The sequence below is a fragment of the Thermobia domestica genome, chromosome 1, assembly GCF_964235325.1.
Source record: "Thermobia domestica chromosome 1, izTheDome1.hap1.1, whole genome shotgun sequence".
In the NCBI taxonomy this organism is placed as follows: domain Eukaryota; kingdom Metazoa; phylum Arthropoda; class Insecta; order Zygentoma; family Lepismatidae; genus Thermobia; species Thermobia domestica.
In genome coordinates, this window is record NC_137454.1 from 1,473,487 (window position 1) to 1,501,452 (window position 27,966).

Below are 27,966 nucleotides of genomic sequence, written 5' to 3' on the forward strand. Positions count from 1 at the left end.
AGGTTTGTGCTCGTTGGGTTCCACGTTTATTAACCGAGGACCACAAACATCAGAGACTAACCATTGCCCAAACACTTCTTTAGAGATTTCGACATGATGACTTTTTGACGAGTATTGTGACTGGAGATGAATGAAAGCTGGTTCCATAATTATAAACCTGAAACAAAACAGCGTGTGGAATGGCACCACTCGAATTCACCACCGAAGAAGAAAGCGAAAGCAGTGCAATCGGTAGGCAAAGTTATGGGAGCGTCTTCTGGGTTGCACATTCTGGTTGACTTCTTAAACCTGGTCAAACCATAAATTCTGCCCGCTACATCCAGATACTTTTGAAGCTCCGTCATGCCTTGCGCGATAAACGTCCTGGAAAGATCATCCTTACACAGGATAATGCGCGTTCGCATACTGCACGTGACACTATGGAGCAAATCAGATTTGGGTGGGAAACACTTCCACATCCTCTCTACAGCCCCGACATGGCACACTCCGACTACTATATTTTCGGTTTCTTGAAGGAACAGATGCGAGGCCCGTTCCCTACGAGACACTGGAGAATATTTGGCAAGCAGTGCGTCAATGTCTACGGGCAGCTGGAACGGAATTCTATCAGAGGGGTATTTTCAAACCTGCAGAACGATGGGAAAGATGTGTGCACAAAAACGGAGACTATGTGGAAAAGTGAAAGAAAGGTCTGTAGATTGAGATGATATATTTGGTTTCACTTACAAATAAAGATTATGGTTGTGAAAAAATGTTGCTCTTGACTTTGAGTATGCCCCTCGTATTTTTATTTCTATTATTATTAAATACATTCTTTCCACGATTATTCAATCGCTTGCAAGTTTACTTACGTCAATTGTCATTAAACCACTATCAATCAATTAGTTCAATCTAATTGTTTTTCGTATATTAAATGTCAATGTATATTTTGATTTTTTTCAGCTTTTGAAGATCTTAAACAGTAATACAGAGAACCCATATCTTATTTGGAACAACAGCACGCGGGCAGAACTGTGCGAATATCTGGAAATCCAGCAACAGGATAAGCTACGAATGGGAGAAGGTGATCCTTCGTTTGGCTCTGATTTTAGTTATTCAATACATTCCAAAGAGTTAATTGTGGGAGAAATATTTGTTAGAATTTACAATGAACAACCGACATTTCCTATCCAGGTAAGTAATTATTATTTTTCTTATTTTTAGTGCACTCGGTATAGCCTTTTGAACAGATATTTCCATATAGATACGAGATTCCTTGTAGGCACAATTAAAGGTAACAAGAGAAAGTATAATGATTTTTTGTGGAGTTACACTTTACTCAATAATAGGACATTTACGTCTGTTTCGAGGGATCATGTGTTCGATCCCAGCCCATGTGAGTTTGTGTAGGTAGCATTGTGTTTGTTTTCTTAAAATACATTTCTATCCTTTAGCTTTATAAAGTAAGAGCCCCTGAGTGTTAAGCTAAAGATTTTATTTATTTTACGAGATTAAATCCTTTTTCAACGCCAAGGTTCTATGAGGCGTGGAATTGAACTCGAATCTCTGCATATCACTGACTAGTGCGCAGGAGTGGCATAAGAGATTGCGAGAAGAACGCACATCACTTCAAGACGATTCGTGCCCAGGATAGGCCCACCGAGCCATTACCCCTCATGTAATTGTACGGATAGATGGTTTTATGGGAGAAAACCGATATTTCGTATCCGAATCACGGAGCAAGAAATTCGTGTTCAAGTTGAAATTAGCTATGGCTCCGTGCATGCCATTATCAAAAAACACCTGCAGTTCCGAAACATTTGCGCGAAGTGGGTTCTGCATCAACGGACAGAGATACGAAAGATTGACAGAATGGCTTCATGTCTGATGCATCTGCAGCGGTACCACGAGGTAAAATATGCGTTTCTGTCCCGTATCGTCATAGGGGACGAAACGTGGTGCCACATTTTGAACCCGAAAGCAAACGGCAGAGCCAACAATGGAAATACTCCAATTCTTCTCTGCCAAAGAAATCCAAAGCTGTTCACACAAGTTCCGGTAAAGTCTTGATGACGACCTTCGATTGCAGGCGCCCTCTGCTTGTTGACTTCCTCGAGCGTGCGCTCACAATAAATGAGAAGCGCTCTGAAGATTTCTTTGCAAAAACTGAGACACACCATAAAGTTAGAGCGCCCTGGAATGCTGTTGGACGGAATCATCCTTTTGCATGATAATGCCCATCTTTATATTGCCAATCTGGTGAGGGATACGCTTCAGAGCTTTGAGAAACACTTCAGTATCCTTCGTATAGCCCAGATCTTTCCCCTTGTGATTTTCACATTTTTGGCTACCTGAAAAAAGACATTCGTGGACGTTGGTTTCAGTTGGACAAGGAAGTGTAAAAGTAGATGAAGTTGTAGATCCGTCAGCGACCTAACTCCTTCTACAAGAGAGTAATTGAACGTCTCGTCTCCCAGTGTGATAAATGTATTAATGCGTCTGGCAGTTACTTTTGAATAAAGAACATTCCATTAATACTTTTAGCGTTTGTTCGGTTTTCATGTGACTGTCCCTCATACATTTGCGTACACTGTGATACCCAATAGCGATCCCATGTACTTATAATAATATATGAGTAGAGACTTAGATAGTGGAGAATATATCGTCGTTATGTAGTTTCTTGTGTTTGTAGGCGTTCCCTGGTAGCTTTGTTAATTTCGTCGTGAAAGGCATATATCGGGTCACTTACGATATTTTCATTTACTATAGTTAGTATGCTTGCCACGTTATTTCAGATTCGTTCTTTAGTTGGGAAAGAATAATTCGTGTGTTGAATCAGTATTCTGAAGCACCTGAAGTAGCGAAATGACGTTTCGAAAACAATTTCACATCGGATAGATAATTCACTGGTTATTCATGTCTAATTTAAAATCGTCTTTCATATCCACCGTTTGTGAGTTGTACACTAGGCATTAGATTGTCCACCCTCGTTTCGTTTCTCGATGGGGACATATGTGTCTTAGATCCTATGCAATCTAACGTTTTAGATTTTTTGTGTTGAAAAAGGGCTTAAATAAACATTAAATCTAGGAATTAATGTTATTTACTATATGAGTTACAATAAATAAAATATTTTGCTATATATAAATAATAAACTAGCTAACGTTCCGTATATATGGTTTTAGAAATACTTTAAAATGTGATAGTTGTATTTACATAATAGTTGAATTTTTGGGTAGGAATTGAAGTGAGATTCAGGATTTGCTGTAATATCCATGTTTCCAGTGCACGAATAATGGAAGAAACTGTAGGCATCAATGATATGCATTAGCTTCACAAGACCAGAAATGAATTTACAGGAATTCTTTGCAGTGTTAACCATCATTGTTAACGTTAAGTAATTAAAAAATGTAGAAATCAGCAGAAGCAGCCACTTGGAGTTATCATTCAGCTACTTTTCACATACGCTGTCTAAATAAACAAAGCATTAAGGGCCCCTTACCTTTTTTTTCAGAATCCCAAGGGATTTACAATAGATTTGCTGGAGTACCTGGGACCACAAGCAGAACAATTGCATTCTGCGTCCAGCTTGGCATCCCCGAAAGCAGCAGTTGAAAGACTAAAAAATGTTACGATGACATTACAGGCGTTGGGTAATGTCATCAAAAATAACCCAGGTAAAGTATGAAATTGTATGTGTCTTGTCAGCATTATGTTAATACATTGTTGGATAAATTTGTTCCGTTTATGTTTATAATGTAGTACGTTATCTAAGTGTATGTAATATGATTTTTGTTTTAGGCGTGGAGATCCAGTGCATTGGCCACTTCAACTTATTATTTAGTTTGCTTCGATTGGAGAGTTGTAAATCGATTCAGTTGGGAGCTTTGGAAGTAATTTCGTCTGTGACTCGGAACCAGGAATGTGTGAATGACATTGCGGCCACCGATGTTTTTGTGTTCCTTCTTTTAGCTCTGCAGAGCCTGCCCGAGAGTCAAGCAACGATACTTGACACGCTGTATGCTCTCATGTCCAGTACAAAAATTGTCAAGGATTCTCTTGCTAAAGGTATGCAATAGAAGTATAGAAAAAAAAAAAAAAAAACATATTTTCTAATTACGAACGCGTTCGGAAAGTAACCTCCGATTGGTAACCTGTGCGTGAAGTAGTAGGGGCAGCACTACTGTCTTTGCATAGACGTGCGCAGTAGATCAGTTTGCATCCAACTGTAGTAGAGTGAAGGTTGTCTTTTGTTCTCAAAATGTGTGCTGCAATAGAAAACTCCGCCAGGTGCGAAGTGCGAGCTGTTACACGTTTTCTTACAGCAAAACAAATTCGGCAGCAGCTATTCATTGGGAACTTTGTTCCGTGTATGGACGAAGTTTGATGAGTGAAGTTGTTCGTGAATGGGTTCGTTCATTTAAAAATGGACGAACAAACATTCATGAAGAGAGGAGTGGCAGGCCATCAGTGGTCACTGATAAACTCATTCAGAAAATTGATGGAAGACTTCGTGAAAATTGACGTTTTACAATCTCGGAGCTTTCCGATTAATTTCCAGGACTGTGTTCTAGAGACCTGCACCGGCCGAATTTTTCGGCCCGAGCCTACTCCAGCCCGAATGTATCTAGGCCCGGCCCGGCCCGATAAGCATTTTAAAATTCTTGGCCCAAGCCCGGCCCGGGCCCGATAAATTTGAAAAGTTTTTGGCCCGACCCCGCCCCGATAATTTTTTTTTTTAAAATTAGCTCGAGCCCCAGTCTTTTTCAAAATTTAGTACTAAATTTGACCTAACCCTCAGAAACATTTTCTAAACTCTAGTTCACAACCTGACGCTTGCCTCCCGAATGGTACAATTCCTTCCTAGGACTTTGCCTGTCATCGAGAGATCAAAAATTCCATTCCCTGTAACAAAATAACTTAATTGATTTTTAGCATAAAGTGAAGATGGCAATATTGTTTTGCGACAGGCAAAACATTCCCACCCCTTCTTGTTATATTTTGAGTTCAGTGAAGGTCAAGATCAGAGCTCAATTTACCGCATAATGCCTGCAATCCTCTATAGCGAAAGTGAAGCCGCTAAGCAACACAAACTGTAAATAGCTATTGCATTCTTTGTAACATTTTTCACGGACACACTTCTTCAACGTTTGGCTTTATTCCAATTATCGTTTAACGAAAGTCAATAACTATTAAAGAATTGCAATTGATCGGCCCCAGCCCAGCCCGACCAGAAGAGAAATCAGTGTCGGCCTGTCCAAACCCGGCCCGGCCCAAAGAAATAACAGTGTCGGCCCGCCCAAGCCCGGCCCGGCCCAAAGAAATAACAGAGTCGGCCCGTACAGGTCTCTACTGTGTTCACCGGCTGGCTCAAGGCACAGGCGGGAGATTTTTATGCTGATGGAATTTCTAAGCTAGTGCATAAAGATGATAAGTGCTTGATGTTTATGGAAACTATGTTGAAAAATAGAGGAAAGAAGTAGTTTTCAGATATCGTATAATAAATTATTCTTATTTTCTTTGGTTTGGGGTTTCTTTTTTAGCCGATCTGAGGTTACTTTCCGAATGGTCCTCGTATATCCAGTACATACGTAACGAAAATTTAACCATACACTATAAGCTCTTTCACTGAACGCTGAACAAAAAGTACTAAGAGTCAAAAATAGGAAATTAAGAATTATGTTGATAGAGTCATGGCTGAGATTGTACAAACTAGGAAGAGAAAGAAGGACTTAGCAGTTGAGCAAAGTGGAAAATAGGAAGTCTCTTGTGGTGCTTCTGTTTCACTAGAAAGTACAGAAAGTTGTATAAACATAAGTGGCATACAAGAAGAAACCAAAATAGCTGCAATGCTCGTGGTGATCCAAACCTGTTCTATTAAAACAGAAACCATAAAAATCAACTATAGGTAAAGATTTGTTTGTTCTAACCTTTATTAATTGATAACAAATTAAGACGATTGTTGGGGGCCGCGGTGGCTCAGTAGTAGAGCGTTCACCTCTGGTGCATGGGGTCCCGGGTATAAGCGCTGCTCCCGCCAAGTGAACTTTGTGGTGGACAAACACCGTGTGCGTGGGTTTCCTCGGGGTTCTCCCGTTTCCTCCCACTTTATTCATTCCACCATTTCATTCATCTCTTATCATCACCGTCTCCTTTAGCCTATCCGGCATAACCGTGGAACGTAAAACTCAAAAATTTCATTTCATTTAGGACGATTGTTTCATAGAAGGAGCAAAACAAGAGACTACTGATCACAGGGAACAAATACATTTACAGAGTATTTCAAAACAACACCGACAACATTTGGGAGATGATTCCTGACACCAAGATTAGATAAAAAATATAGACTAACCTGGGTGTGCACAAATGCTTCCTTTCGGAGTTATAGGCTGCCAAAAACATGAAAAAAGTTAAAGGTCCATAGCTCCAAAACTTTGGGACCTACTATAGTCAGTTCAAGACTTCACTTAGAAACTAGTATGTGCCCTATCTAAATATCCAACTTTCAGAATCCTGCGGTACTTCCGTAACTCTTTTTATAGAAGTAAGTGGTGAGTACTTCAAATTATGTACCAGTAACCAAACTATCTCTATAGAAATTGTTACGTGAGTACATTAGGATTTTGAAACGTATTTTTGGATAGCGCATAATTTAGTTCGTAAGTGAAGTCTTGACCCGACTACGATAGGTCCCATAGTTTTAGAGCTATGGACCTTTAAATTTCATTTTCTCATGTTTTCACCAGCCTATAACTCCAAAAGGAAGCATTTGTGCACCCAGGTTGGTCTATACTTTTTGTTTTATCTTGGTGTCAGAAATCACCTCCCGAACGTTGTCGGTGTTGTTTTGAAACACCCTGTATATGTGTGTAAGGAATATAAAATTAAGAAACAAAAATGCATGTGAATAAAGCAAGTAGTTTAAAAAAGAGGGCATCTGTTGTGTGTTATTTAGAGTTCACATGCGAATGTCGCAGTAAGGCTGTATGAGGTGTACAACCATAATTTAACCGTAATTGTACTCTCACTGAGAATTGAATCCCGGTCTCCTGCACAAAAGGCGACTCGCGGGTTGGAGATAGCTTGAAAAGCGCAATTGATTAGGAACAGCTGACGTGTCACACTTCTCTGTTACCAATGTGCTCAAAAGTACTCACCTCTCTCCTAAGCATAAGGTAACCAAGAAAGTCCTGTCGGTTTTTCATCCACCATCTTCGAACATTAAATGTATCATCTAAGACGTACCTGGAAGATCAAAAATAGTCCCCATCACCATCGACGAAATTCTGCCAAGGTTCTGGAAGGCCATGTGGATTCCGTCGCGGTAGAACTTGGTGGGTCGTGAAGCGAAAAAGATATGAAGGGCTTTTACACGTCTACTTGGGATTTAACTGGCATCCTGCAAGATGATTGTCCAAGGAATGGAACGCGTGGGGCGTAGCGTTGTCCTGCAACAGGAGGACCCCTTTGTGATTCAGAAGTGTTTTGAGTTTTTCTTGAACACGGCTTAACTGCTGACAGTACATAGTTGCATTGATGCTCTGACCAGCTGGTAGCAGTTCCCGATGCACGATGCTGCAAACAGTCCACCAAACACACAGGAGGAGACCTTCTGGTGCAGTACTGGTTTCGGCTGTTTTGAAACCGGTTCATGGGAGCTGACCAATGATGACGACGCCGTGGAGCTTCGTACAGGACCCACTTCTCATCAATGTCAACACCCTGTCCAGAAATGGCTCCTTCCTCAGACGAGACAGCAAAGAAACACAGGTATCTGCTCGTGTTGCCTTCTGGCCCGGAATCAAATCATGTGGGACCCATCGACCCTACTTCAGTGCTTCCTTAGTTGATGGTGGTGCTACCGAATGTTTTCTCCACTCACACTGAATTGTAGTCCCAGTTCCTCACACGTCTGTCCACTGTTCGCCTCAATTGCTGCCTGAAGATGTTTATTTTGTACATGTGTTGGTCTTCCGGCACGTGGTGCGTCTTCGAGTGTTTCGTCATCGTCCTTAAACTTGTTAAATCACCGCAGCAATGTCCGCGTAGTCACGACACTCTCATCAAAAGACCTGGCATATCTTCCGCTGTGCAGCAGCGGCGTTTGATCCCAGTTTGAACTCGCACAGTACACACGTCCTTTGCCGGCACATAAGATGCACCGTTTTTTCCTTTGATATGTCCGAAAATGGAATGCGTCGTATACGCCGAGACAGAGATTTTTATTATTTTAATTTCAATAAGTATTCCTGGTTCAGTTTTGTGTGATGAGTTTCTTGTTTTCTGATGGTGTATAACAACATTCCAGCTAATGACAGTTCAGTGACTCTTTAAATGTAAATGGATACAATCGTTTCATTATTTCGTAGTATGTATGCTTTTTTCTGGATACACATGCGGTATAGACATTCCCAGACTTGCATTCGATTCAACATTTAGTTAAGAATTGCTGACCTCGTGTATATTCCTTTCTAAAGTATCATTTTGTATTAAGCTTTAAACGCCTATTGACGCAACTGCTGCGTCGGGGCTTTAAACCTCAAAGCTTATTATTATCGAGCTACTGAAAGGTGGCCTCTGACAAATAGCTGCACATTTGTAAACAAAACAAAAGGGAGGATTGTTAGCCAATCACAGCAGTATTTTTTCACGCTGTTGCTAGGCAACGAAGGTCACTGACCGCGCTGTTGCCGGTAGTTGAGACGACTTGTTAAATGTCTTAAGTTTGTTGCCAGAGCTGCTGTCTCTGTTGCAGAGCCTCTGGCAACAGCGCTTCCAGTGCTTCACGTGCTCTACCCAACTGTCAGAAGCCACCTTTCCTTGCGCACACAGTAAGGTAGGAAGATGATTTTGGTACCAATGTGTTCCTGAAAGATGCAACTTTTCGCTGGTGTTCATTTTATGTATGTCGGGGGTACCACGGCGGGGAATAGGGTAAAGTTTTTTTTTTTTTTTTTTTTTTTTAATCAACAGTTTCTTTATGGGAAGCATTCCTCCCCTTGGGGGTACACTCATAAAAATTGATATGTGAAGTAATGAGGTAGGCCACTACATAGTAATATCCTGTATGTGTACTTGTTGCTTACACATTAGCATCATTTTGTCAGCGTAGGGTGCCTGCAAGGGTTGCCAGGGCCTGCAAAGTTTTTTTTTTCATATTTTTAATGACTTTTTGTGTTTCTTCTTCTTCTACGAATGTGGTGGGAATTGCACAAATTGTATCTCGTTGGAATCTGTGGGTCTATAAACTTGCCAACGGTGTATGAATCATGATTCTGTGATAACTAGAAGGGGGGGGGGGAAGCACCAGAGCCCACAACGTGAGAGTCTATGATTTTGTTAAAATCTCTGCCTGGCGTCTAAATGTTGGAAAGAAATCTTAATACTATGAAGTGAAAATATTTTTTCCTCAACATTGAATACAGAAAATGGAGTTCGTCTTATACGTTGGCAGATACAGTAAGTTAAATGTCGAACTTCTGTTGACAGCTGTCAGCATTGTCAAGACATAAATAAATAAATATACTGAGAATAGAATGGATAGAAATTACCGTAATTAAATAGAAAATATCAAAAGATATAAGTAAATAAAAACAAAAATTTTTCAGGGTGTCTATTGGTCACGAAAGTCAAGAAAAAGTCACGAAATTTAACTTTTGGTCACGATGTTTTTTAATCTGTACAAATATAAGTATAGACTGGAAAATTCTGTTCTATAAAGCGTCAAAATTCACCACCAAATATCTATGGACGGCTTTAGACGCTACCAAATCGCAAGAAAAGCACGCCTCTATCGCATGCGTGAAAATTCGGATCCAAATTCTCTCTTGAGAATGTTACTAAATTTTGTGATTTGGAAAAGAAAAGGTCACGAATAAGTCATGAAATTTCGTTTTGGAATTTTAGTAGACATCCTGTATTTGCACTAGAGAACAAAAGCTTCCAGAGGCTGCACAAGATACAATTTTAGATCTTTGTCCTTCTGCACTTCTGCCCAGTTATGCTTCTCCACGATGTTATTGCACTTCTGCCCAGTCTGCCCATGTTATCAACGTATCATTTGTTGTTATTATTAGTCCTTCCTGTAAATCGACGGTAATTTTGTAGTTAACTAATGACCACTCATGGAAGAAATATTTTTTCTTGCAAAATGTAATTTACATTCAAAAATCTGATTTAATACTAATAATGGGATATTAAATGTACTATGCGTATAATAATGTAATCGGTTATGTATTTGCTTTTTTACGTAACTTACGCGCCAGTGTAATAAAGGTATAAACACTAAAAAATAACATTATGGCGTCAATTAAGTAAATAAAATCTACTCTTGTGTACATCATTTGTCTATCCATTTATCTGGTACATCATTTTTGATTTCCTTCTGAGAAAAGATTTTTCCGGAGACGAATTCTTAGGACAACTTGTAACTATTACATCATCATTAGTTGTCAAGATAACGAAAATAAAACGATAAAATGCAGAAGTTGTTTCCGATCTATGGTGACGATTTCAAACTGTATTTCCTTAAGAGAAACTATGTCGCCACCATCGAGAGTGCTGTATTTGGTGGCCCCGCATCTCGGCAATTGCCTGGCAGCGAAGTTTTCACTGTAGGAGTCGGGAACGCAGTGTAGTCATGTCAAGCTACAAACACTCCTTCTAACAGGCTTTCCATAGCCCTTCAGCGGTGCGGGGTCTCCTGTGAGACAGGACTCGTTTCAGGAGGCCGAAAGCGCAAAAGTCCACCGGTGAGGCATCAGGTGACTTCACTGGAATGTCTGTGAATGGAATGGCACGAATTCCAGTTTCTGCTTCCATTTGTTGGAGGAAGAGACGGATTCAGCGAGATGTGTGACGTGACGCCTTGTCTCGATGCAGCCACATACGATTCTTGTCTCTTCCATAGAGATGGGGAATGTCATGACGATAAACGAGTGTCAGGACGTTAGCTTGATAATATTCCGAATTCACCTTCGTATTTTTGGCTATACGATGTATGGTCAGCTTTCCCTGGTGCGAGTATCGAACAATGATCATGCAACCTGTGCCAAAACTTTCCTTGCATTCAGTGAATCATCTTTGAAAGTCGCTCGCATCTGTCCAGCGATAAAAAATTGCACGTAAGTTGTGACAGTCGTCCAGATAAACATATGCTTCGTCCAGTGTTCCAACAAACTTCCACTTTTCACCGGTTAGATACCGCTCATACAGCTTTCGACAGTTGGTGCGACGTTTCTGAATGTGTTTTGTCAAGAGCTTATGATCATGCCCCTACTGTTACTTTACCAACCTCAAATCGCAGTAAATGATGGTGTTCACTGTCTTTAGTGATGTATGTAGCCGGTTCACGATACTCCGCTGTGTGAATGGATTCTCCCTGGTGACCAGAGCCCCAACTTCTCGAATTCTAACTCGTGTGTGGCTAGTGGCAAGCCGGGGGTTGGCCTGTTTTGCCACACAGGAATCATCCCATTGTAGCGAAATACACCGCATACATAGGGACCTCGGTTCGTTTCATTAAGACTCCATGAAATACATGCTAGTAAACTTTTATTTTTAACTTTTTTTTTTTTTTTTCAAAGGGAAATTTTAAACAACAACTATTAATATGAATATCTTTGAATATAACAAATAACGTAAAGCCAAACAACAAACAAATAATATAAATCGTTTAAAGCTTATATTTCTGGCTCTGAAGGAGCAAACTTTGACAGCTCTATATAACTGGTTTTTAAAGGAGCAAAAATCTTTACGCAATTTTAACACACAAAAAGAATGAATATTGCAGTAAGTGCACGAGTTGCTTAATGATTTTTAGTAAGTACCAAATGGAATCTAATTAACAAACACGAAGAAATATAAATAAGCACTTCAAAATAGAATGATATACCGAAAGTCATTCACTACTACGTCGTAGCAATTTCTAGTTAAGTAGCCAAAAATACCATAATTAATTTCTAGATTTAATTTCCCAAAAATATTACTAATATCCACTGATCGAAGGAGAAAAAGAAAAGGTTTAAATTTAGAAAACATTAGCCTAATTAAATAGCCTCCCAAGACAGTGAATATAGCAAACTTAAATGTTACTCATACTTATTCTATTCAACTCATTTTTAACGTTATCAAATAGATCAAAAGGAATTCACGTCTTCCTTCTACCTCACCTGTCCATAGAACTAAAGATAACACGTTCAGTTGAACAGGTTTTTGATTCGGCCACTAGATGTCAGATCAAACGGTGACATCGCAGTCAAGGCTTAGACTCAGCTCACCCTAGCGTTAAAAACGCGAATCACTTAATCAAAGCGAGCATTTACTGTCACATAGATGGATTACAAGATCTTTCCAAAAACCTTTTTTTTTTTTTTTTTTTTTTTTTCGGACGAAAATTCACGCTACACCATGCTTCACCTTACGTGCCCCTTTCAATACTTGTAATATACCATATTTGGATACAGTGATTCCACGCTCCTTGCTCAGTTTGATAATGGCACTATAACTGTAGTTCAGGTCGGAAAGGACAGTTATGTAGGTAGCCCTCCCAGTAAGCACTTATTTTTGGCGCCATTTGTCTCGATATGCACTTACCACACCTGTCACGCACAGTAAATGGTCCAAGGTGCCCACACGACTGACAGCTTCCTTCTCTTCCTGCTTGGTGGTGCTGCACAAGGTGTGTAATTTCATCATCATATATCGGAAACAACCTCTGTAGAATTATTACATAGTTCTCTTTCTCTGGTTACTGATATTCGAGATTTAAACCATGCTGTTTCTACAAAGAAATTTTAGTATTGTACATCCCTTGTCTCTATCACGATGCTTGAGAATTGCTATGTTAAAGAATGATGGTTAGTTACACTTGTTTTCTTTTTATTTCAGGTGCTGTGATATATTTATTAGATTTATTCTGCAATTCAAACAATCCTCAGGTGAGAGAAAAGACTGCAGAGCTCATGGCTAAAATGGGAGCAGATAAATTGGTGGGTCCAAAAGTCAGGATCACTCTGACTCGCTTCCTTCCGCCTGTGTTTGCAGACGCGATGCGAGAATCGCCAGAGACTTGCGTCCACATGTTTGAAGGCGTTCATGAGAATCCAGAGCTCATTTGGAACGATGATGCCAGGCAGAGAGTTTGTTCAACTGTCAGAAGACTACGGGTCGAGTAAGACATTGCTTTCATTTCTCGTTTTTGTACCTGGTTAATTTATATTTTTTTATTTTTTAATTCAAGTTATTGTAGGATTAAGTTTTATTTTATCTTTTACTGGTTGAATCCTTCTTTATGTAAAGAATGTCGAATACAATAAATGTTAAAAGACGAAAGCAGTGAGTCTAGTGGTCTAACTGCTAGTGCTAGTCCCGGTTCCGATACTTCGGTATTAGACCACAGATTTCGATCCCCGGTGAGAGAGCTCAGATTTTGATTCTCGGTGGGACACTCAAATTTCGATCCCCGGTGGGAGATCACAGATTTCGATCCTCGGTGGGAGAGCTCAGATTTCGATCCCGGGTGTGAGAGCTCAGATTTCGATCCCCGGTGGGAGAGCTCGGATTTCGACCCTCGGTGGAAGATTACAGATTTGGATACTTGGTGGAAGAGCTCAGATTTCGATCCCCGGTGAGAGCACAGATTCCGATCCCCGGTGGGAGAGCACAGATTTCGATGCGCGGTGAGAGGTGTCAGATTTCGGTGCCCTGTGGGAGAGCACAGATTTCAAGAGTCATTCATTTTAATTTATCATCCGTCTCCCTTAGCCTAAAGGGTTTAACCCTGGGAAGTTAAAATAAAAAATTCATTCGATTTTATTGACGAAAACAGTAGTGATTGGTACGAAAGAAACTGTGTCGACCATATAAATAAGTAAAGATAAATTAGAAGACGTAACCAGGTAGGAGGTCTGAAATGTGAACGGGAGATAAAATCATGGATAAAAACGGCGAAAAAAGCAGAAAGAAGTATTTTATTGCCCTAAGGACTCATCAGTGATTCTGATGCAATATTATGCAGAAAAGTATAGCATGGACACTACAAACTGATAGGTCTCAGAAATAACCACTATTCGTCAACGGTTAGGCTTAACTTACTACGAGGGTGATTCAGAAAATAATACCTCCAAGGTGATAACTTTATTTTGTTCGACAGATAGCACCGATACAGGTATCAGTGGAAAGCTTGCTATGTCATGTACAAATAGTGGCATCATTTTTCAACATAGCTCCCACTACGGGCAACACACTTGCACCAACTCAAAACAAGGTTTTTCATGCCGTCGGCGAAGAATTGTGATGGCTGCTGGTGACACCATTGCCGAACTGGTGCTTCCACCTCCGCGTCACAACTGTAGCATCGGCCCTGAGGGTGATCCTTAAGTTTGGGGAAGATCCAAAAGTCGCAGGGCGCAAGATCTGGACTATAGGCAGGATGAGCAGAATGTTGACCAACACTTTTCCAGCAGATGGGACAACTTTGATTTTTTTTGGCGGAGGCGAGGACGTGTGGCCGTACTCTATCGACTGACGCTTCGTTTCCGGATCGTAATAGCGTATCCTTGACTCGTCGCCGGCGATGAATGTTCCTGGGCGCACAACCTTTCCGCACTCAGAAATTCAATGAGAGCCCGCTGTATCAACGCACGTCACCACTGAATGCCATGGATTGCTCCATTACTCTGGAACGAGAAGAGATGGGAAGGTGAAACAAGTAACATTCTATAGCTTAAACATCAGTTCATTAATGATGAACACTTCAGAATGTTTCCAGTACTATTGGCCAAGTAGTGCGCTTGGAGGCATTACTTTCTGAATCACCCCCGTATAATTACCAAATACTAAATCGTAACTATAATTAATACGAAATATTTTGTCTTACTAATTATTTTGTGACTCGCACATAACATCACTCCCATAACAGAATAATTGGTCATATCAAAGTTACAGTTATTCTGCATTCTTATCATAAAATCCCTATTTGTCACGATGTGCAACTTAACCATTCATTTTGATTACAAATTTGGCATGACATCCTGCAAACGTATTTCAGCGTCTTCTCTCAATCGATGTATTTGGCATTAAACCCAGATCAATGTTTATAAACAATTGTTTGCTATTAAAGTCGTTTGTTTTTCGCCTTTGGAGTGGGAGACCCGGGTTCAGTTTTGAAAACATTCATCACTAACTCACACTACTTATCAAAAAATAGTGAAAAAGTTGTCACACGGTACTAAAAGAAAGTACAGAACAAGGACTTTGCTGAACGCTTCATCAAATAGGAAGGAGAAAAGGCAGTAAATAAATAAAAAATAAAACATTAAAGAAGAGAGAAGTATCTTTCAATTGGTCAGAAGTTTTGATATGTTGAAATTATTTATGATAACATTTGTTAATTATTCATCGTGGTGTTCATAAATTTTGTCTTAGTGTAAAGTAAATAATTCTCAGTTTCCTTCTTGTGTGTAATGGAGATGTTGGTATGTATGGAGGAGAATTATGTATTCGTTGTTTCAGGCATTACGAAATTCAACGTCAGAATCCACAAGCGTTGTGGAAGATTCCTGAGGAAGGTACCTTGGCGACATGTATGGTTCCAGGAGAATTGGTTATAGGAGGAGTGTATTTACGCTTGTTTGTAGCGAATCCTGGCTGGGTTCTTCGCCGACCGAAAGAGTTCCTCGCTGAGTTAATGGATACCTGCCTTACGCTCATGAGCAAAGAGAAGCCTGATGTAAGTACTTGAATAAGAAGGAATAAACAGAGCGCACATTTCTATTGCTGTCCCACGTAACTTCAGAAGATAATATCGTACACAGCGCCATCTAATGCCATCGTAGGAGTATCTCACCCACTGCATTCTTAGATTCTTCGTGGTATTCTGTTCACTCGTTCTGTATGAGTACCTTGTGAATGAACTGAAGTGTGTGTGCTATATGAACGCGGCAAACACAAAGCGTAATGATCATATTTTGAACACCGAAGTAAACCGTAGAGAATTCCATAATCATTTCCACTGCCGTTTATAGTATGGTCAATAGGTGAATACCAATGTTTCAACCATCGGAAACGGACAGAGACACCATTGAGGGTGAACGTGAGTGATTGGCAGGTGCCTGTAGCAGTTGAAAAACGCCGGCAATTAGTGGATGAATTGATTGTTAACAATAATTAATTTTACAAGGATCCATTGGTGTTAAAAATTCAATTACTACGTACTGTTCAAGCCTGTTTGACATAGGAGCACATTTAACTCCATTTCATTGGTTATTCATACAGAATGAATGAACAGAATTCCACGAGCTTTGGCATATTTGGCATGTGGAGATTGTAACATATAATTCATGAATTATTAGTTATTGGTTATTAGTTACTGGTTTAATAATATATGATTCAATATTTTGAGTATATGGTTTTGCACCGAAAAAGCTGTTTTTATTATATTTTTGTGTCGTATGTGCGTATGCCATCTGGCGGGAATTTCGAGTGCAACTGTCTCTATAGGCGCTCATGGTTGTGTTGGAATATCCCGTGGGAGGTAGAAAAAATTTTTTGTCGGCTACTGTGGTTATGCAGGACATGTTTATAGCTTAGTTTCATAATTCTTAAATGAATTAGAATGATTTATTATATATAATATCTACGAGTGATATTTGAGAGATAAGTATATAAAAGATTGTTTATATAACTTCGCTGGAATTTATCCTGCTCGAAAACCTGCGTTGGATTAACACGGCAGAAACTTACGTAAGTAATTCTTTTTCATAACTTTTCGTGTTTTGAAGCTAATTATGTCCGTATTTGTTTAAATACTTCCGTAATTGCCGATAGTTTCTTCTAGCTTGATATTTTGAAAACATTTGATATCTGCCATATTGCCAGGCATGGCATGACGATTAGAACAAGATAACTGCTTACGGGGCAAAACAGTAAATACTTTGGTTGGTTAATAATTTGAAAATTCAACCGGGTCAAAATCTTTGTTTCTATACTTAAATAAATTATTTTGTTAAATTTTTGTCGTGTGTTTCGTGACGTGGTGGTCGTAGCTTCAGACATTATTAATATTAGAGTTGTGATTGCAGTACTCCGAAGGAAGTGAGACTCTTGCTTAGAGATCATTCGCTGGCAAGACTGGCAACATTGTAGTGATTCATAGCTTACAGTGGCTTGCAAATGCGATGGGTAGAGTAGTTCTGCTGCTAACAGAGAATGCTACGAAACTTCGGTACTTAGAGTTATAAATACGAGAGAGAGAGAGAGAGAGAGAGTTGAAGAAATGAAGTGGAACTGCTAACTATTGTCAACAATAGAATAAAATCAATTTTCTACTAAAAATTACAATAGAGAAATGCCTATTCAACATGTCTATTAAATGACATAGTTTATTGATTAATTATACTTTTTGCTGTCTTTCTTTCTACATATTTCGCAACATAATTGGTTAAAATTCATTAACAATTTACTCAGAAATCTTTAAAATTTGAAGTAAACATGTACAGCTATAGATTAGTTTCTGATTGTCTAATAGATATGTCTAGCATTTTGTATATATGTTAAAAAATCATCATTTTCGACTTCTTTTCCTCCGGAAGTATCACTAGCTCAGAAGTAGTGCAATTGATAAATTCATTTCCGTCAGTTGCGAACGAGAAAAAAAAGAAAGAAAAAAAGTTAAATGCTGCTTATTTTCAAGGGCGATTCGTAAGTCTTGCAATATTTCTACAACCAAAACAGCAGGTGTGTGTATACCGTGGTCGATCGTAAGTACAAGGTTAATCTGGTCCAAGGGGTAGTATGGCAAGCGGACTATTTAACATGGAGACCGCCACTCCGTCAGTGTCTTGCTGTGTTAATCCTCTGCGTCAGTGTCAGTGTATTTTTAATGGCAGTGACGATTAGTGCTCAACAACGTCCGATATGTGAACTGATACTGTATGAGTTAATACTCGGGCATAACACCGCAACAACAACCTAAATCATTTGTCATGCTAAAAGGGAAGGTGCCGTGAACCACAGCACAACTCTTTGATTCCAGAGATTTCATGTAGGTTGTAAAAAATGTGGAAGATCATCCAAAATCCGGCTGCTCTAGATTTTGAGGTCATACGAGACAAAATTTGATGAAAATTTATCCACCAGCACACAACGATCGTAAAATCAACTCGGCATGTCTCAGTTCACTGTAGTGCGTCATGTTTATGAACTCAGGAAAACCATCAGGGACTGCTGCATTGTGCCATATGAGCTGGCCCAAAGGAGAGGGGATATGTGCTGATAACTGCTCCAAAGTCCACGTGATGTGCATTTCATGAAATGGATTATCACGTGCAACGAAAAATGGCTGTTTTTCCAAAATCCGGATATACGAAAACAGTGGTTGAAGAAAACAGGAAAATTCTTATTTGATTTTGACAGACTACAGGGTAAATAACATTAATAATAATAGTAATAATAAAAGTTATTTATATTTTCTGAAGATTGTCTAGACAGTCATAAAACCATACATCTTAGCTTTGTACTGTAATATGCTAGTCCAAATTGGGACCGGTGCTATTTGCATTATTCGAAAGTAATGTCATAATGAAGAATAATTATGTCAGACACCGTGTGCTCTATACTTCGCTATCGCTTCTTTTAAGGATTAGAGACAACAACCCTTCAGTTAAATACATTCACAAGGCGCGGAAGATAAAAGTCATTAAAGGAAAGAGTAAAGAAAAAGAAAGATTACTTTTGAAAATGTTTGCAAATGATTTCAAAATGTTTTTTAAAGCTAACTGCGTGACCTATAGATATGTAACTGGTTAAAAACTATAGGCTTTTTACTTCCTTGAATTTTTGAAGCCTATTTTGAGTTTTATTACCCAAAATAGTGTTACTGATATAGAGACGTACTGTAAATGTACTTAGACTTTATTTAATGCTTCTAATAGTGTTGTAGTAATGTTCAATATACATGGGATGTAAATTTGAGCCTTTGGAATAAAATTCAATAAATAGCATTATATATGAGTTTTGATTTGTGTATTGTACTCAAAAAAGAACAAGTTCTATAATCGTTGTGTCTTGATGTGAATTTTGTCTATGTAGTGTTGCGATATATGCAAATTCTGTAAATGTTTTAATATTTTCGAGTATTTTGCACATCGTTTCAGTGAAATGAAATTAATAAATTGAAATATCTGGTTTTACGTTCTACGGTTATGCTCTGTAGGCTAAAGGAGACGGAAGGTTAATGAAAGAGAATAATTATGAAATAATTGGTGGAATGAGAATGTGGGAGGAAACGGGAGGAGGAGACGAAGCAGGAACTCCTTATATTATTTAGTATTTTACCATGCAATGTAATACCACATTTTAATGTTATGCCCTATTTTCAGACTGTTTCCTTAAAGTTTTTCTTAACAGCCATATCCATATTTTATATATATAAACGAGGGATGATCGAAAATAAAGGTTACAAACCCTATTATTAGCCCAGTCAATGAAGGTAAAAATAAGCTAGATGTCGGAAGTAATTCCCGGAGAGCTGAATTTTTTCCTGTTGATAGACTATAATGAGACATGTAATTTCCCAAAAGTCCCCGGTTCTCCCCCTTGTGCTTTCCCCCCCCCTCAGCCCCCCTTAAAGGTGAATTTGCCGTCTCTCAGAAAATAAGCCATAACTCCGAAACCAGTGGAGCAAATGCTTTGCAACTTCTTTTATTTTCTTTGACTAATGTTAGGCTACAAAAAAGGTGTCTTTCATTTTTCTCGAGAAACGTATAGTTTCGTGGCAATTGTGTCTTAAAGAGAAAACAATAGTTTTTTGGCGGGAAAAATTCCCTTTAATTTTTTTCTACGAGATAAAGTAAAAAAAAATGTTTCAAATGATAGTTTTAGATCGAAGTCTAAGCTTTAAAGCGAGGTATATTATGATAGTATTTATTTGGCACATAACGAAACAAATAACAAAAATGTGCTCCACCGGGTCAGCGAGCCTCAGTGCTTGTGTAATCCGACGAAATAGTACATCTGCACTACAACAGATGGCTGTGCTACTGCCTGAAATTATTTTGCTTATGTATTGCATCAGTTGTAATTTAGAACTGTATTTTTTTCTTTTTTGTAAAATTACTGAAATGTTGCTTATCCGCTGTTGTATCTCAGAGACGCTTTATCTTTTGTGTGAAAAAGAAAAAATATTTCCATCACAATAAGCAAAGAAGGAAAAATGTAATCATTTCTTAAATAATTTTAATATATTTTCTTCAGTCGAACTGGCCACCTGGAGCTCTAACCAGGTTAAAAAATAGGGTATCCGTAGCTGGCGGAGAAAAATAAGCGAGTCCTTGGATTTCCATCCCCATTGTGTGAATCGTAATCGCGATCTTCTCTTATACGGTTGGATTACTTGCCTCTCTGAGGTTAAGGAAACAACCGTCGAATTGATTATAAGCCTCCACGGAGGTAAATAGACGAAATTGATCCTAAGTTGACGACCTTGCTATTCCTTTGGCTTTTCGATTTATTTGATTCTCTCCTCTTCGGAGGCAGAGCTACCGAAAATCAGTTGACGACCTTGGCATCTCTACCGGCTCACGAATACCTATTCCTTTAGTAGAAAAGGTGTAGAAGTGTTGGAGTTGTTCAAAATGGATCATTATAATTTAACATGCATTTTTTGTAAGACCTCTTTACAAGGAAATTTGCCCACAGTCACAGTGAAAAAAGGAATCGCAAAAATTATTCATTGCAGTTTAGAGCGTAAAGATAATTTACATACAGAACTTGAGGGCAAACATTCCATTACTGTTCATATCCAGTGTAGACAGAACTATACAAGGCCTTCCAGTGTAAAGGCATCGTTGACTTCAAATCAACCTTCAACATCAGTACAGTCACATTCTGTTGTAAGTCTCAGAAGTGCTGAAAACAAGTTTGATTTCAAAACGAACTGTTTTATTTGTGGAGAAAAATGCACTATAGACTTAAAGTACCCATGTCATCGCAGAAAATCTGTGTACAATGTTGTAACTTTAGAAATAAGAGAAACAATATTAAGACAATGCAGCTTAAGAAATGATGAATGGGGAGACCATGTTAAAAGTAGGATTTTAAGTGTTAGTGATCTTGTAGCGCCTGAAGCTCGTTATCATGGCGAATGCTATAAGGATTTCTTTATAAAAAATCTGAGAAACCTGTCGGACGGCCTAAAAGTATAATAGAAGAAGCTTTTGTAGCTATGTGCGAATATATTGAAAACAGTGACGAATGCCAATTTACTCTTAGAGAATTACGAGACATTATGGCCAAATTTCTTCCCGAAGAATGCAAGGACGAAGAAAACACACTTTATAGTGACAGATATTTAAAAGACCGACTATTAACACACTTTGGAGACCGGATTCTTATTTCAAATATTTCCGGTAGAAAGAATGTATGTTGCTTATCCGAGACAGTTCACAAAATAATTGACAAGTGGTATAAGGATCGAGACTCCGATCAAAACGCTGAAAGAATAAGAATTGTACAGGCAGCTGCCGATATTATAAAAGAGGATATTCAAAAAATGGCTTATGATTCAAATACATATCCCGATATTAAAGACCTCACTAATGAAGAAATCCTCGTACCACAGTCCCTTAAATTATTTATGGACAGAGTTACGAGTAAAAAGAATGTGTCAGAATCGGAAAAAGTGAAGAGGAAAGCAACTGTTATCAACCATGCCATAATCGCAAGCGTCCGGCCAAGATCTTTTATTTCTCCGATTCAAACAGGATTAGCTCTAACTCTTCATCGACTTTTCGGCTCTAAATATCTTATCAATTTGTTGTCATCACTAGGGTTATGTGCCACTTATTACGAAACAACTCTGTATTTATCTTCTCTGATAAGTGCTGGAACACCTAATATCGGGACTGAAGGGTTCATCCAGTTTGCATTTGACAACGCAGATGGAAATGTAAGGACTTTAGGTGGTTTGAATACCTTCCATGCTATGGGTGGTGTTCAGTGTATAACTCCTGAGACATGTGTTGATACCAAAATAAGAGTTAAAAGAGTTCTATCAGGATCATTCAATCAAAACACTACTGGAATACGTATCATGGCTTATCCTAATAAAAGAAGACCCTTATCTAGTATTTTTGTAGAAGATTACAGTGAGCTCAAAAATCTTAGTAAGAGCACAGAAGAGTTATGTACATTTTTTTACCCGATAAACTTAATTTGGATGGGAGGTATAAAGAAGCAACCTGGCTGGAATGGGCTTATGAACATTATTTGCAGCACCAAGCATTCTTCTGAATCTACATGTGTTATGGCAGTACCATTTATAAACTTAGACCCAAATAATATGTCTACCATCTATTCTGCTTTATCTTTTGCTGCAGATCAATGTAGAAAAAGAAATCAATCTTGCATTGCTACTTTTGACCAACCATTGTATCTGAAAGCAACAGAAATCGTAGAAAGGTCAGATCCTAATAGTGACTTATCAAAGGTTATTCTTAGGTTAGGTGGATTTCACCTTTTAATGTCTTATATGGGATCAGTGGGCCGCATAATGGAAGGAAGTGGCTTACAAAATCTATGGGAAACTGTTTATGGTTCGGCAACTGTTAATCACATGTTAAGTGGGCATGCATATTCTAGAGGAATAAGAGCTTATTGTTTAACTGCAGCGTCTCTCATTAAGGTAATGAGAGAAGAATATCCGAAGATTGAAGAGAACTGCAAGAAATTAGAAGACATATGTCAGCAGCTTATTGACAAGGAACTGGATTTCGAGCAAATTAACCTGGACGATGAAGTTACAGAAACTGTTTTAAACATTGAAACAAATTTTGAGGAGATAAAAAAATCAAGCAGAACAGCAAAGCTTTGGATAAATCTAATTAAGTGCATAGATCTTATGTTGCAATTTATATTTGCAGAAAGAACTGGCAACTGGAACATGCACTTGAGTACAGTAGTAGACATGCTTCCATACTTCCATGCTGCAGGCCACTTCCCCTATGCTAAATCCGTGCATTTATATGCTCAGCAAATGTTGAAACTCGAATCTAAACTATCAAAAGAAGAATACGAATTATTTACTAAACAAGGTTATTTTACCGTTCGCAGGAATGGGAAATATTGGTCAGGAACTTGGACAGACATGATAATAGAACAATGCCTAATGCGTCCAATGAAAGCGGTGGGAGGTCTGACGCATGGAAGAGGAATAACAGATAGTACTTTGTCAAAATGGATTCATGGAACACCGTACTGTTTAAAGATACAAGAAGCCTTAGATAAATTTGCAGGAACAGCCTTAAATTTTACTGAACAACATGTTGAACTGCGGGAATCAAGGAAAGAAAGAGATAACAAGGATATTGAGAAATTTACATTTTGGCTGAGACAGCACAACCCTTTTACCAAGCTTTCAGGGGATCTCGTGTCTTTACATTCCGGCTTTGTGTCAAATGATAGTGTTAACAGTGATAAAGCTTATGAAGTGGGTTTGGCAGCTATGGAAAAAATGAAAGGTAAGAGTTTTGGAGAGCTAAAATTGAAAAGAAAAGACATGGTAATTACTCAAGCCAGTCATAAGTCTGTATCGGTTCGATCATTAAAAGTAAACATAAACCCACAACAGCTTTTTAATAGAATTTTATGTGTATGTGACAGCCCCAATAAACTGAAAATGTATTTGGAATATGAATTGTCTTCTGTACCTCCATCGATTTTTGATTATACTTATCTTCGGAAAGGAACTAAATCGTCTATAGTTAAAGCATTTTCAGAAGGAATCGTTGAGCAACCATGCTTAGAAGATGCTGGGATAGTTATCGATGGAGGTTTCCTTCTTCATTATGTTTCATGGCCTAAGGATGCTACATATGGAGATATTGTTAGGAACTATTGCTCATTTGTACTGTCCAAGTATGGAAATAATTGTACGGTGGTGTTCGATGGTTATCCAGAAGAGGCAACTACGAAAGATGAAGAACACCAAAGGAGGACACTGAAATATTCCTCATGCGAAATACAGTTCGACGAAAATACTAAATGTGTCGTAAAAAAAAGAACCTTTTCTTTCTAACAGAAAGAACAAAAAGAAATTGATTGAATGCACATGTAAAGAGTTGGAAAAGGTTGGATTAGCAGCAGTTATAGCTGAAGAAGATGCTGATGCTGAAATTGTAAGGACTGGAATTGACAAACTTGCTACCTTTTCCAGAGTGATTGTTGTTGGAAATGACACGGACATTTTAATATTGCTAGTTGCATTAGCACCAGAGAAGAGACCCATTTTCTTTCGAAAAGATGTTGGAGGAAAGAACCCGTCAAGCACTTGTTTTGATATCGATAAATTGAAAAGATCCAACAAAAATATAGACAAACTTCTCCTTTTTGCCCATGCTATTTCTGGCTGTGATACAACTTCGTCATTTTTTGGAATTGGGAAAACAAAAGCAGTTGAATTAATTAAAACAAAACACAGAGGCAAAATGTGAGGCAGAATGTTTCCTCCAACAAGATGCATCAAAAGATACTCTTGTCGAGAATGGAGAAAAGTTTGTTCTTTCAATGTACGGGCTAAGTAAATATTCAACTTTAAACGAAGCTCGTTATTTCAGATTTACAAGACTAACTGCAAAGACTTCTTTGAAGTCAAACTTTGATTTAGCTAAATTACCACCGACCTCAGAAGCGTGTCGTCAGCACCTCTTCAGAGTGTACTTACAGGTGCAATTGTGGTTAGGGAACAAACTTAATCCTACTGATTGGGGTTGGAAACATGAATATATCAAAGAAAGTGATGGAAAAAGAAGAGTCTTAAAACCGATACTAAGTATGAAACCTTTTGCTCCTGATGACCTCCTAGCAATAATTTCATGCTCTTGCAAGGCAGCGTGTGGAGATTATTGTCGCTGCAGAATATCTGACTTTACCTGTTCAGCTATGTGTGAGCACTGTAATGGGTTATCGTGCAACAATGTGCCTCAATACAATGAAGATTTTGAAGATCAATTACACGAATAATCTGGCTTCATTTTAAAATGAATATTAGAAAACATTGCACACAGTATTCTTAGGTTATAGTGGTGGGTGGGTGGTCCGTGATGCTGTTCTTGTTATGAATTTATTTAAAAGCATGGAAATTAAAATAAACTCATAATATAAGAAAGCTGCCGGTTGTTGCCAGTCCGGAACACGGCGGGTCCATAGATGGTGGATAATGGAAAGCCCAATATGAGGGTAGGGAATAGTCCCCCCGAACCAAAACTGACATTTTCTGATCTTATTCCTATGAGGCTTGAAGCATATTCTTATTATGTTCAAAACTACATTACTCAGCTCTGGCTTTACGTACCGTGACAATATATACCTCGTTTTAAAGCTTAGACTTCGATGTAAAACTTCCATTTGAAAATTTTTTTTTTACTTTACGTCGTAGAAAAAAATTAAAGGGAATTTTTCCCGCCAAAAAGCTGTTGTTTTCTCTTTAAGACACAATTGCCACAAAACTATACGTTTCTCGAGAAAAATGAAAGACACCTTTTCTGTAGCTTAACATTAGACAAAGAAAATAAAAGAAGTTGCAAAGCATTTGCTCCACTGGTTTCGGAGTTATGGCTAATTTTCTGAGAGACGGCAAATTCACCTTTAAGGGGGGCTGGGGGCAAAGCACAAGGGGGAGAACCGGGGACTTTTGGGAAATTACATATCTCATCATAGTCTATCAACAGGAAAAAATTCAGCTCTCCGGGAATTTGTTCCGACACAAAACCTATTTTGACTGGGCTATATGGCTTATATGTAAGACATAACTGGAAGATCAACACACCTGATGATACAGGGCACTCAACAATAGTCGATGCAATCACGGTTTTTGTTCTACTGCTTATCATAACGGCAGATAAGTTTTGTATACCATTTGCATGGAAGTCCACGTCAAGTTCTCGTAGCCACCGTGAGGTTTTGACATAATCACATGCAAGATAATGGTGGCCATCCATTTTTTGCTTTAGAACAAGGAAAACGTAAAAAGTCAGTTGGGCTAAGTCAGGGCTGTAGAAGGAGTGCTTTAGTCATTCCAAGCGTGACGTCAGTGGCTGAAGTACTGGGTCTACCGTTGTGTACATAGTTGTCATTAACAGGGCCGTAACTTGTGGGGGACAGGGGCCAACTGACCCCCCCCCCGCAGGGAAGCTCCCCGCTGTTCGAGAGTGGCTCATTTTAAGACAAAATTTTCTTACTCCATATGTGATATGAACATGAAATTATAAATGAAGCATCAAACAGGTTCACTACATTACATAAACAAAACAGCACACGAAAGATAAATAAAACGAAAATGAGTCATGGGCCCATTTCAGTTAAAAATGTAAAACTATTAGGGGCTCTAAAAATAATATTTATTTGTTTGGCTTTGAGATTTGCCAATATTGTCCCCTTAATTTGCCATGTGTGGAACGGGCTCAGGGGCGTAATTAATGGCTCCGCAGACCTTCCCGTACGGGAGGACCTACAGGCTCCGGGGGCCCATAAAGAATAAGAGAGAGGGGGATACAAGGGGCCCAAGAGTTAGAAAAACAACTTTTCTAGGGGGCCCAAATACGTGTATTAATGCTTGACCCCCCTTCCCCCCCAGAAAATAATCTAAGTTACGGCGCTGGTCATTAACAATATTGGCTCGTCTTTCTTTGAAGGCATGACATCACATCCATACATATTGCTTTGAAATTTAGGCCTAACCATACACGTCTACAATCTGCCTATGAATGTCAGCAGGTGTATTGTTTTTGGACCACAGGAACCGCACCACTGACATCAGTTCTACTCTTGGCCAATTTTCCAGACGAGTCATCATTTTTAATGCCTGCTTTTCCGGTATTCATGATCGGAATCCGAAGTCTTCAAATCTGCACCAAAAAGTTTTATGCTTTGTAACCTCGATCATTCATTGTATATATATAGGGTGTTTCAAAACAACTCCCGACAACGTTTGGGAGGTGATTCCTGACACCAAGATAAGACAGAAAGTATAGACCAACCTGCGTGCGCAGATGCTTCCTTTCGGAGTTATAGGCTGCTGAAAACATGAAAACAATGAACCTTAAAAGATCCATAGCTCCAACACTATAGGACTTTCCGTAGACGGGCCACGACTTTACTTAGGAACTAATATGTGCTCTATCCAAAAATACATGTTTCAGAATCTTAAGATACTTACACAATTTTTATACAGGCAGTTTCATTACGGACATATAATTTGAAGTACACACCAACTACCTCTATAAAAATTATTGCGGAAGTACTGCAGGATTCTGAAACATGTATTTTTGTAGAGAACATATTAGTTCCTAAGTAAAGTCTTGAACCGACTGTAGTAGCTCTCATAGTTTTGGAGCTGTGGACCTTTAAACTTCATTTTTTCCATGTTTTCGGCAGCCTATAATTCCGAAAGGAAGCATTTGTGCACCCAGGTTGGTCTATACTTTTTGTCTTATCTTGGTGTCAGGAATCACCTCCCAAACGTTGTTGGTATTGTTTTGAAATACCCTGTATATACATTAGTAATGAGTAGAAAATCGTAGTTTATTCATTTGCGAGTAGTGCGTCTCACAACTTTTTCCTGTAATGTAAAGGAGACGAAGTAATGAATGATGACAATAGAAAAAAAAATACAAACACATTGCACGCATGTCCTGAACAGGATTCGAACCCACGAAAGACAGATCTTGCGATCTCTAGCGTATCCTAATTGTTTAGACCTATCGTGTTAAGAATTGGCAATGAGTTCTCAATCTTTATACAATAGTTGTCTTATTGATTTTTCTTTAATTTCTCTCATCATTTAATATAATTTCTTTGTGCTTTCGTGCTTGATATAACGGCTTCGCAGTAACCTCAAAATGATAAGAAGAAACATTTTCTTTCATCCAACGAAGCTATAGTAGAATATTGTGTCTTGAGATAAGTCTTCTGGTTGGATCTTTGCATAATTTT

At 38.7% G+C, this 27,966-nt stretch overlaps 1 protein-coding gene across 1 annotated transcript in view; it reads left to right on the plus strand.

The window, feature by feature from the left end:
- Positions 1-27,966, plus strand: part of Rme-8 (receptor mediated endocytosis 8) — a 132,045-nt gene that overhangs the window by 94,543 nt on the left and 9,536 nt on the right. Inside the window, exons 29-33 of the mRNA XM_081754380.1 lie at positions 943-1,173; positions 3,494-3,656; positions 3,781-4,047; positions 12,868-13,150; positions 15,493-15,709. Coding sequence (XP_081610506.1) covers positions 943-1,173; positions 3,494-3,656; positions 3,781-4,047; positions 12,868-13,150; positions 15,493-15,709 — 1,161 coding nt within the window. The remainder of the gene's footprint in view (positions 1-942; positions 1,174-3,493; positions 3,657-3,780; positions 4,048-12,867; positions 13,151-15,492; positions 15,710-27,966) is intronic.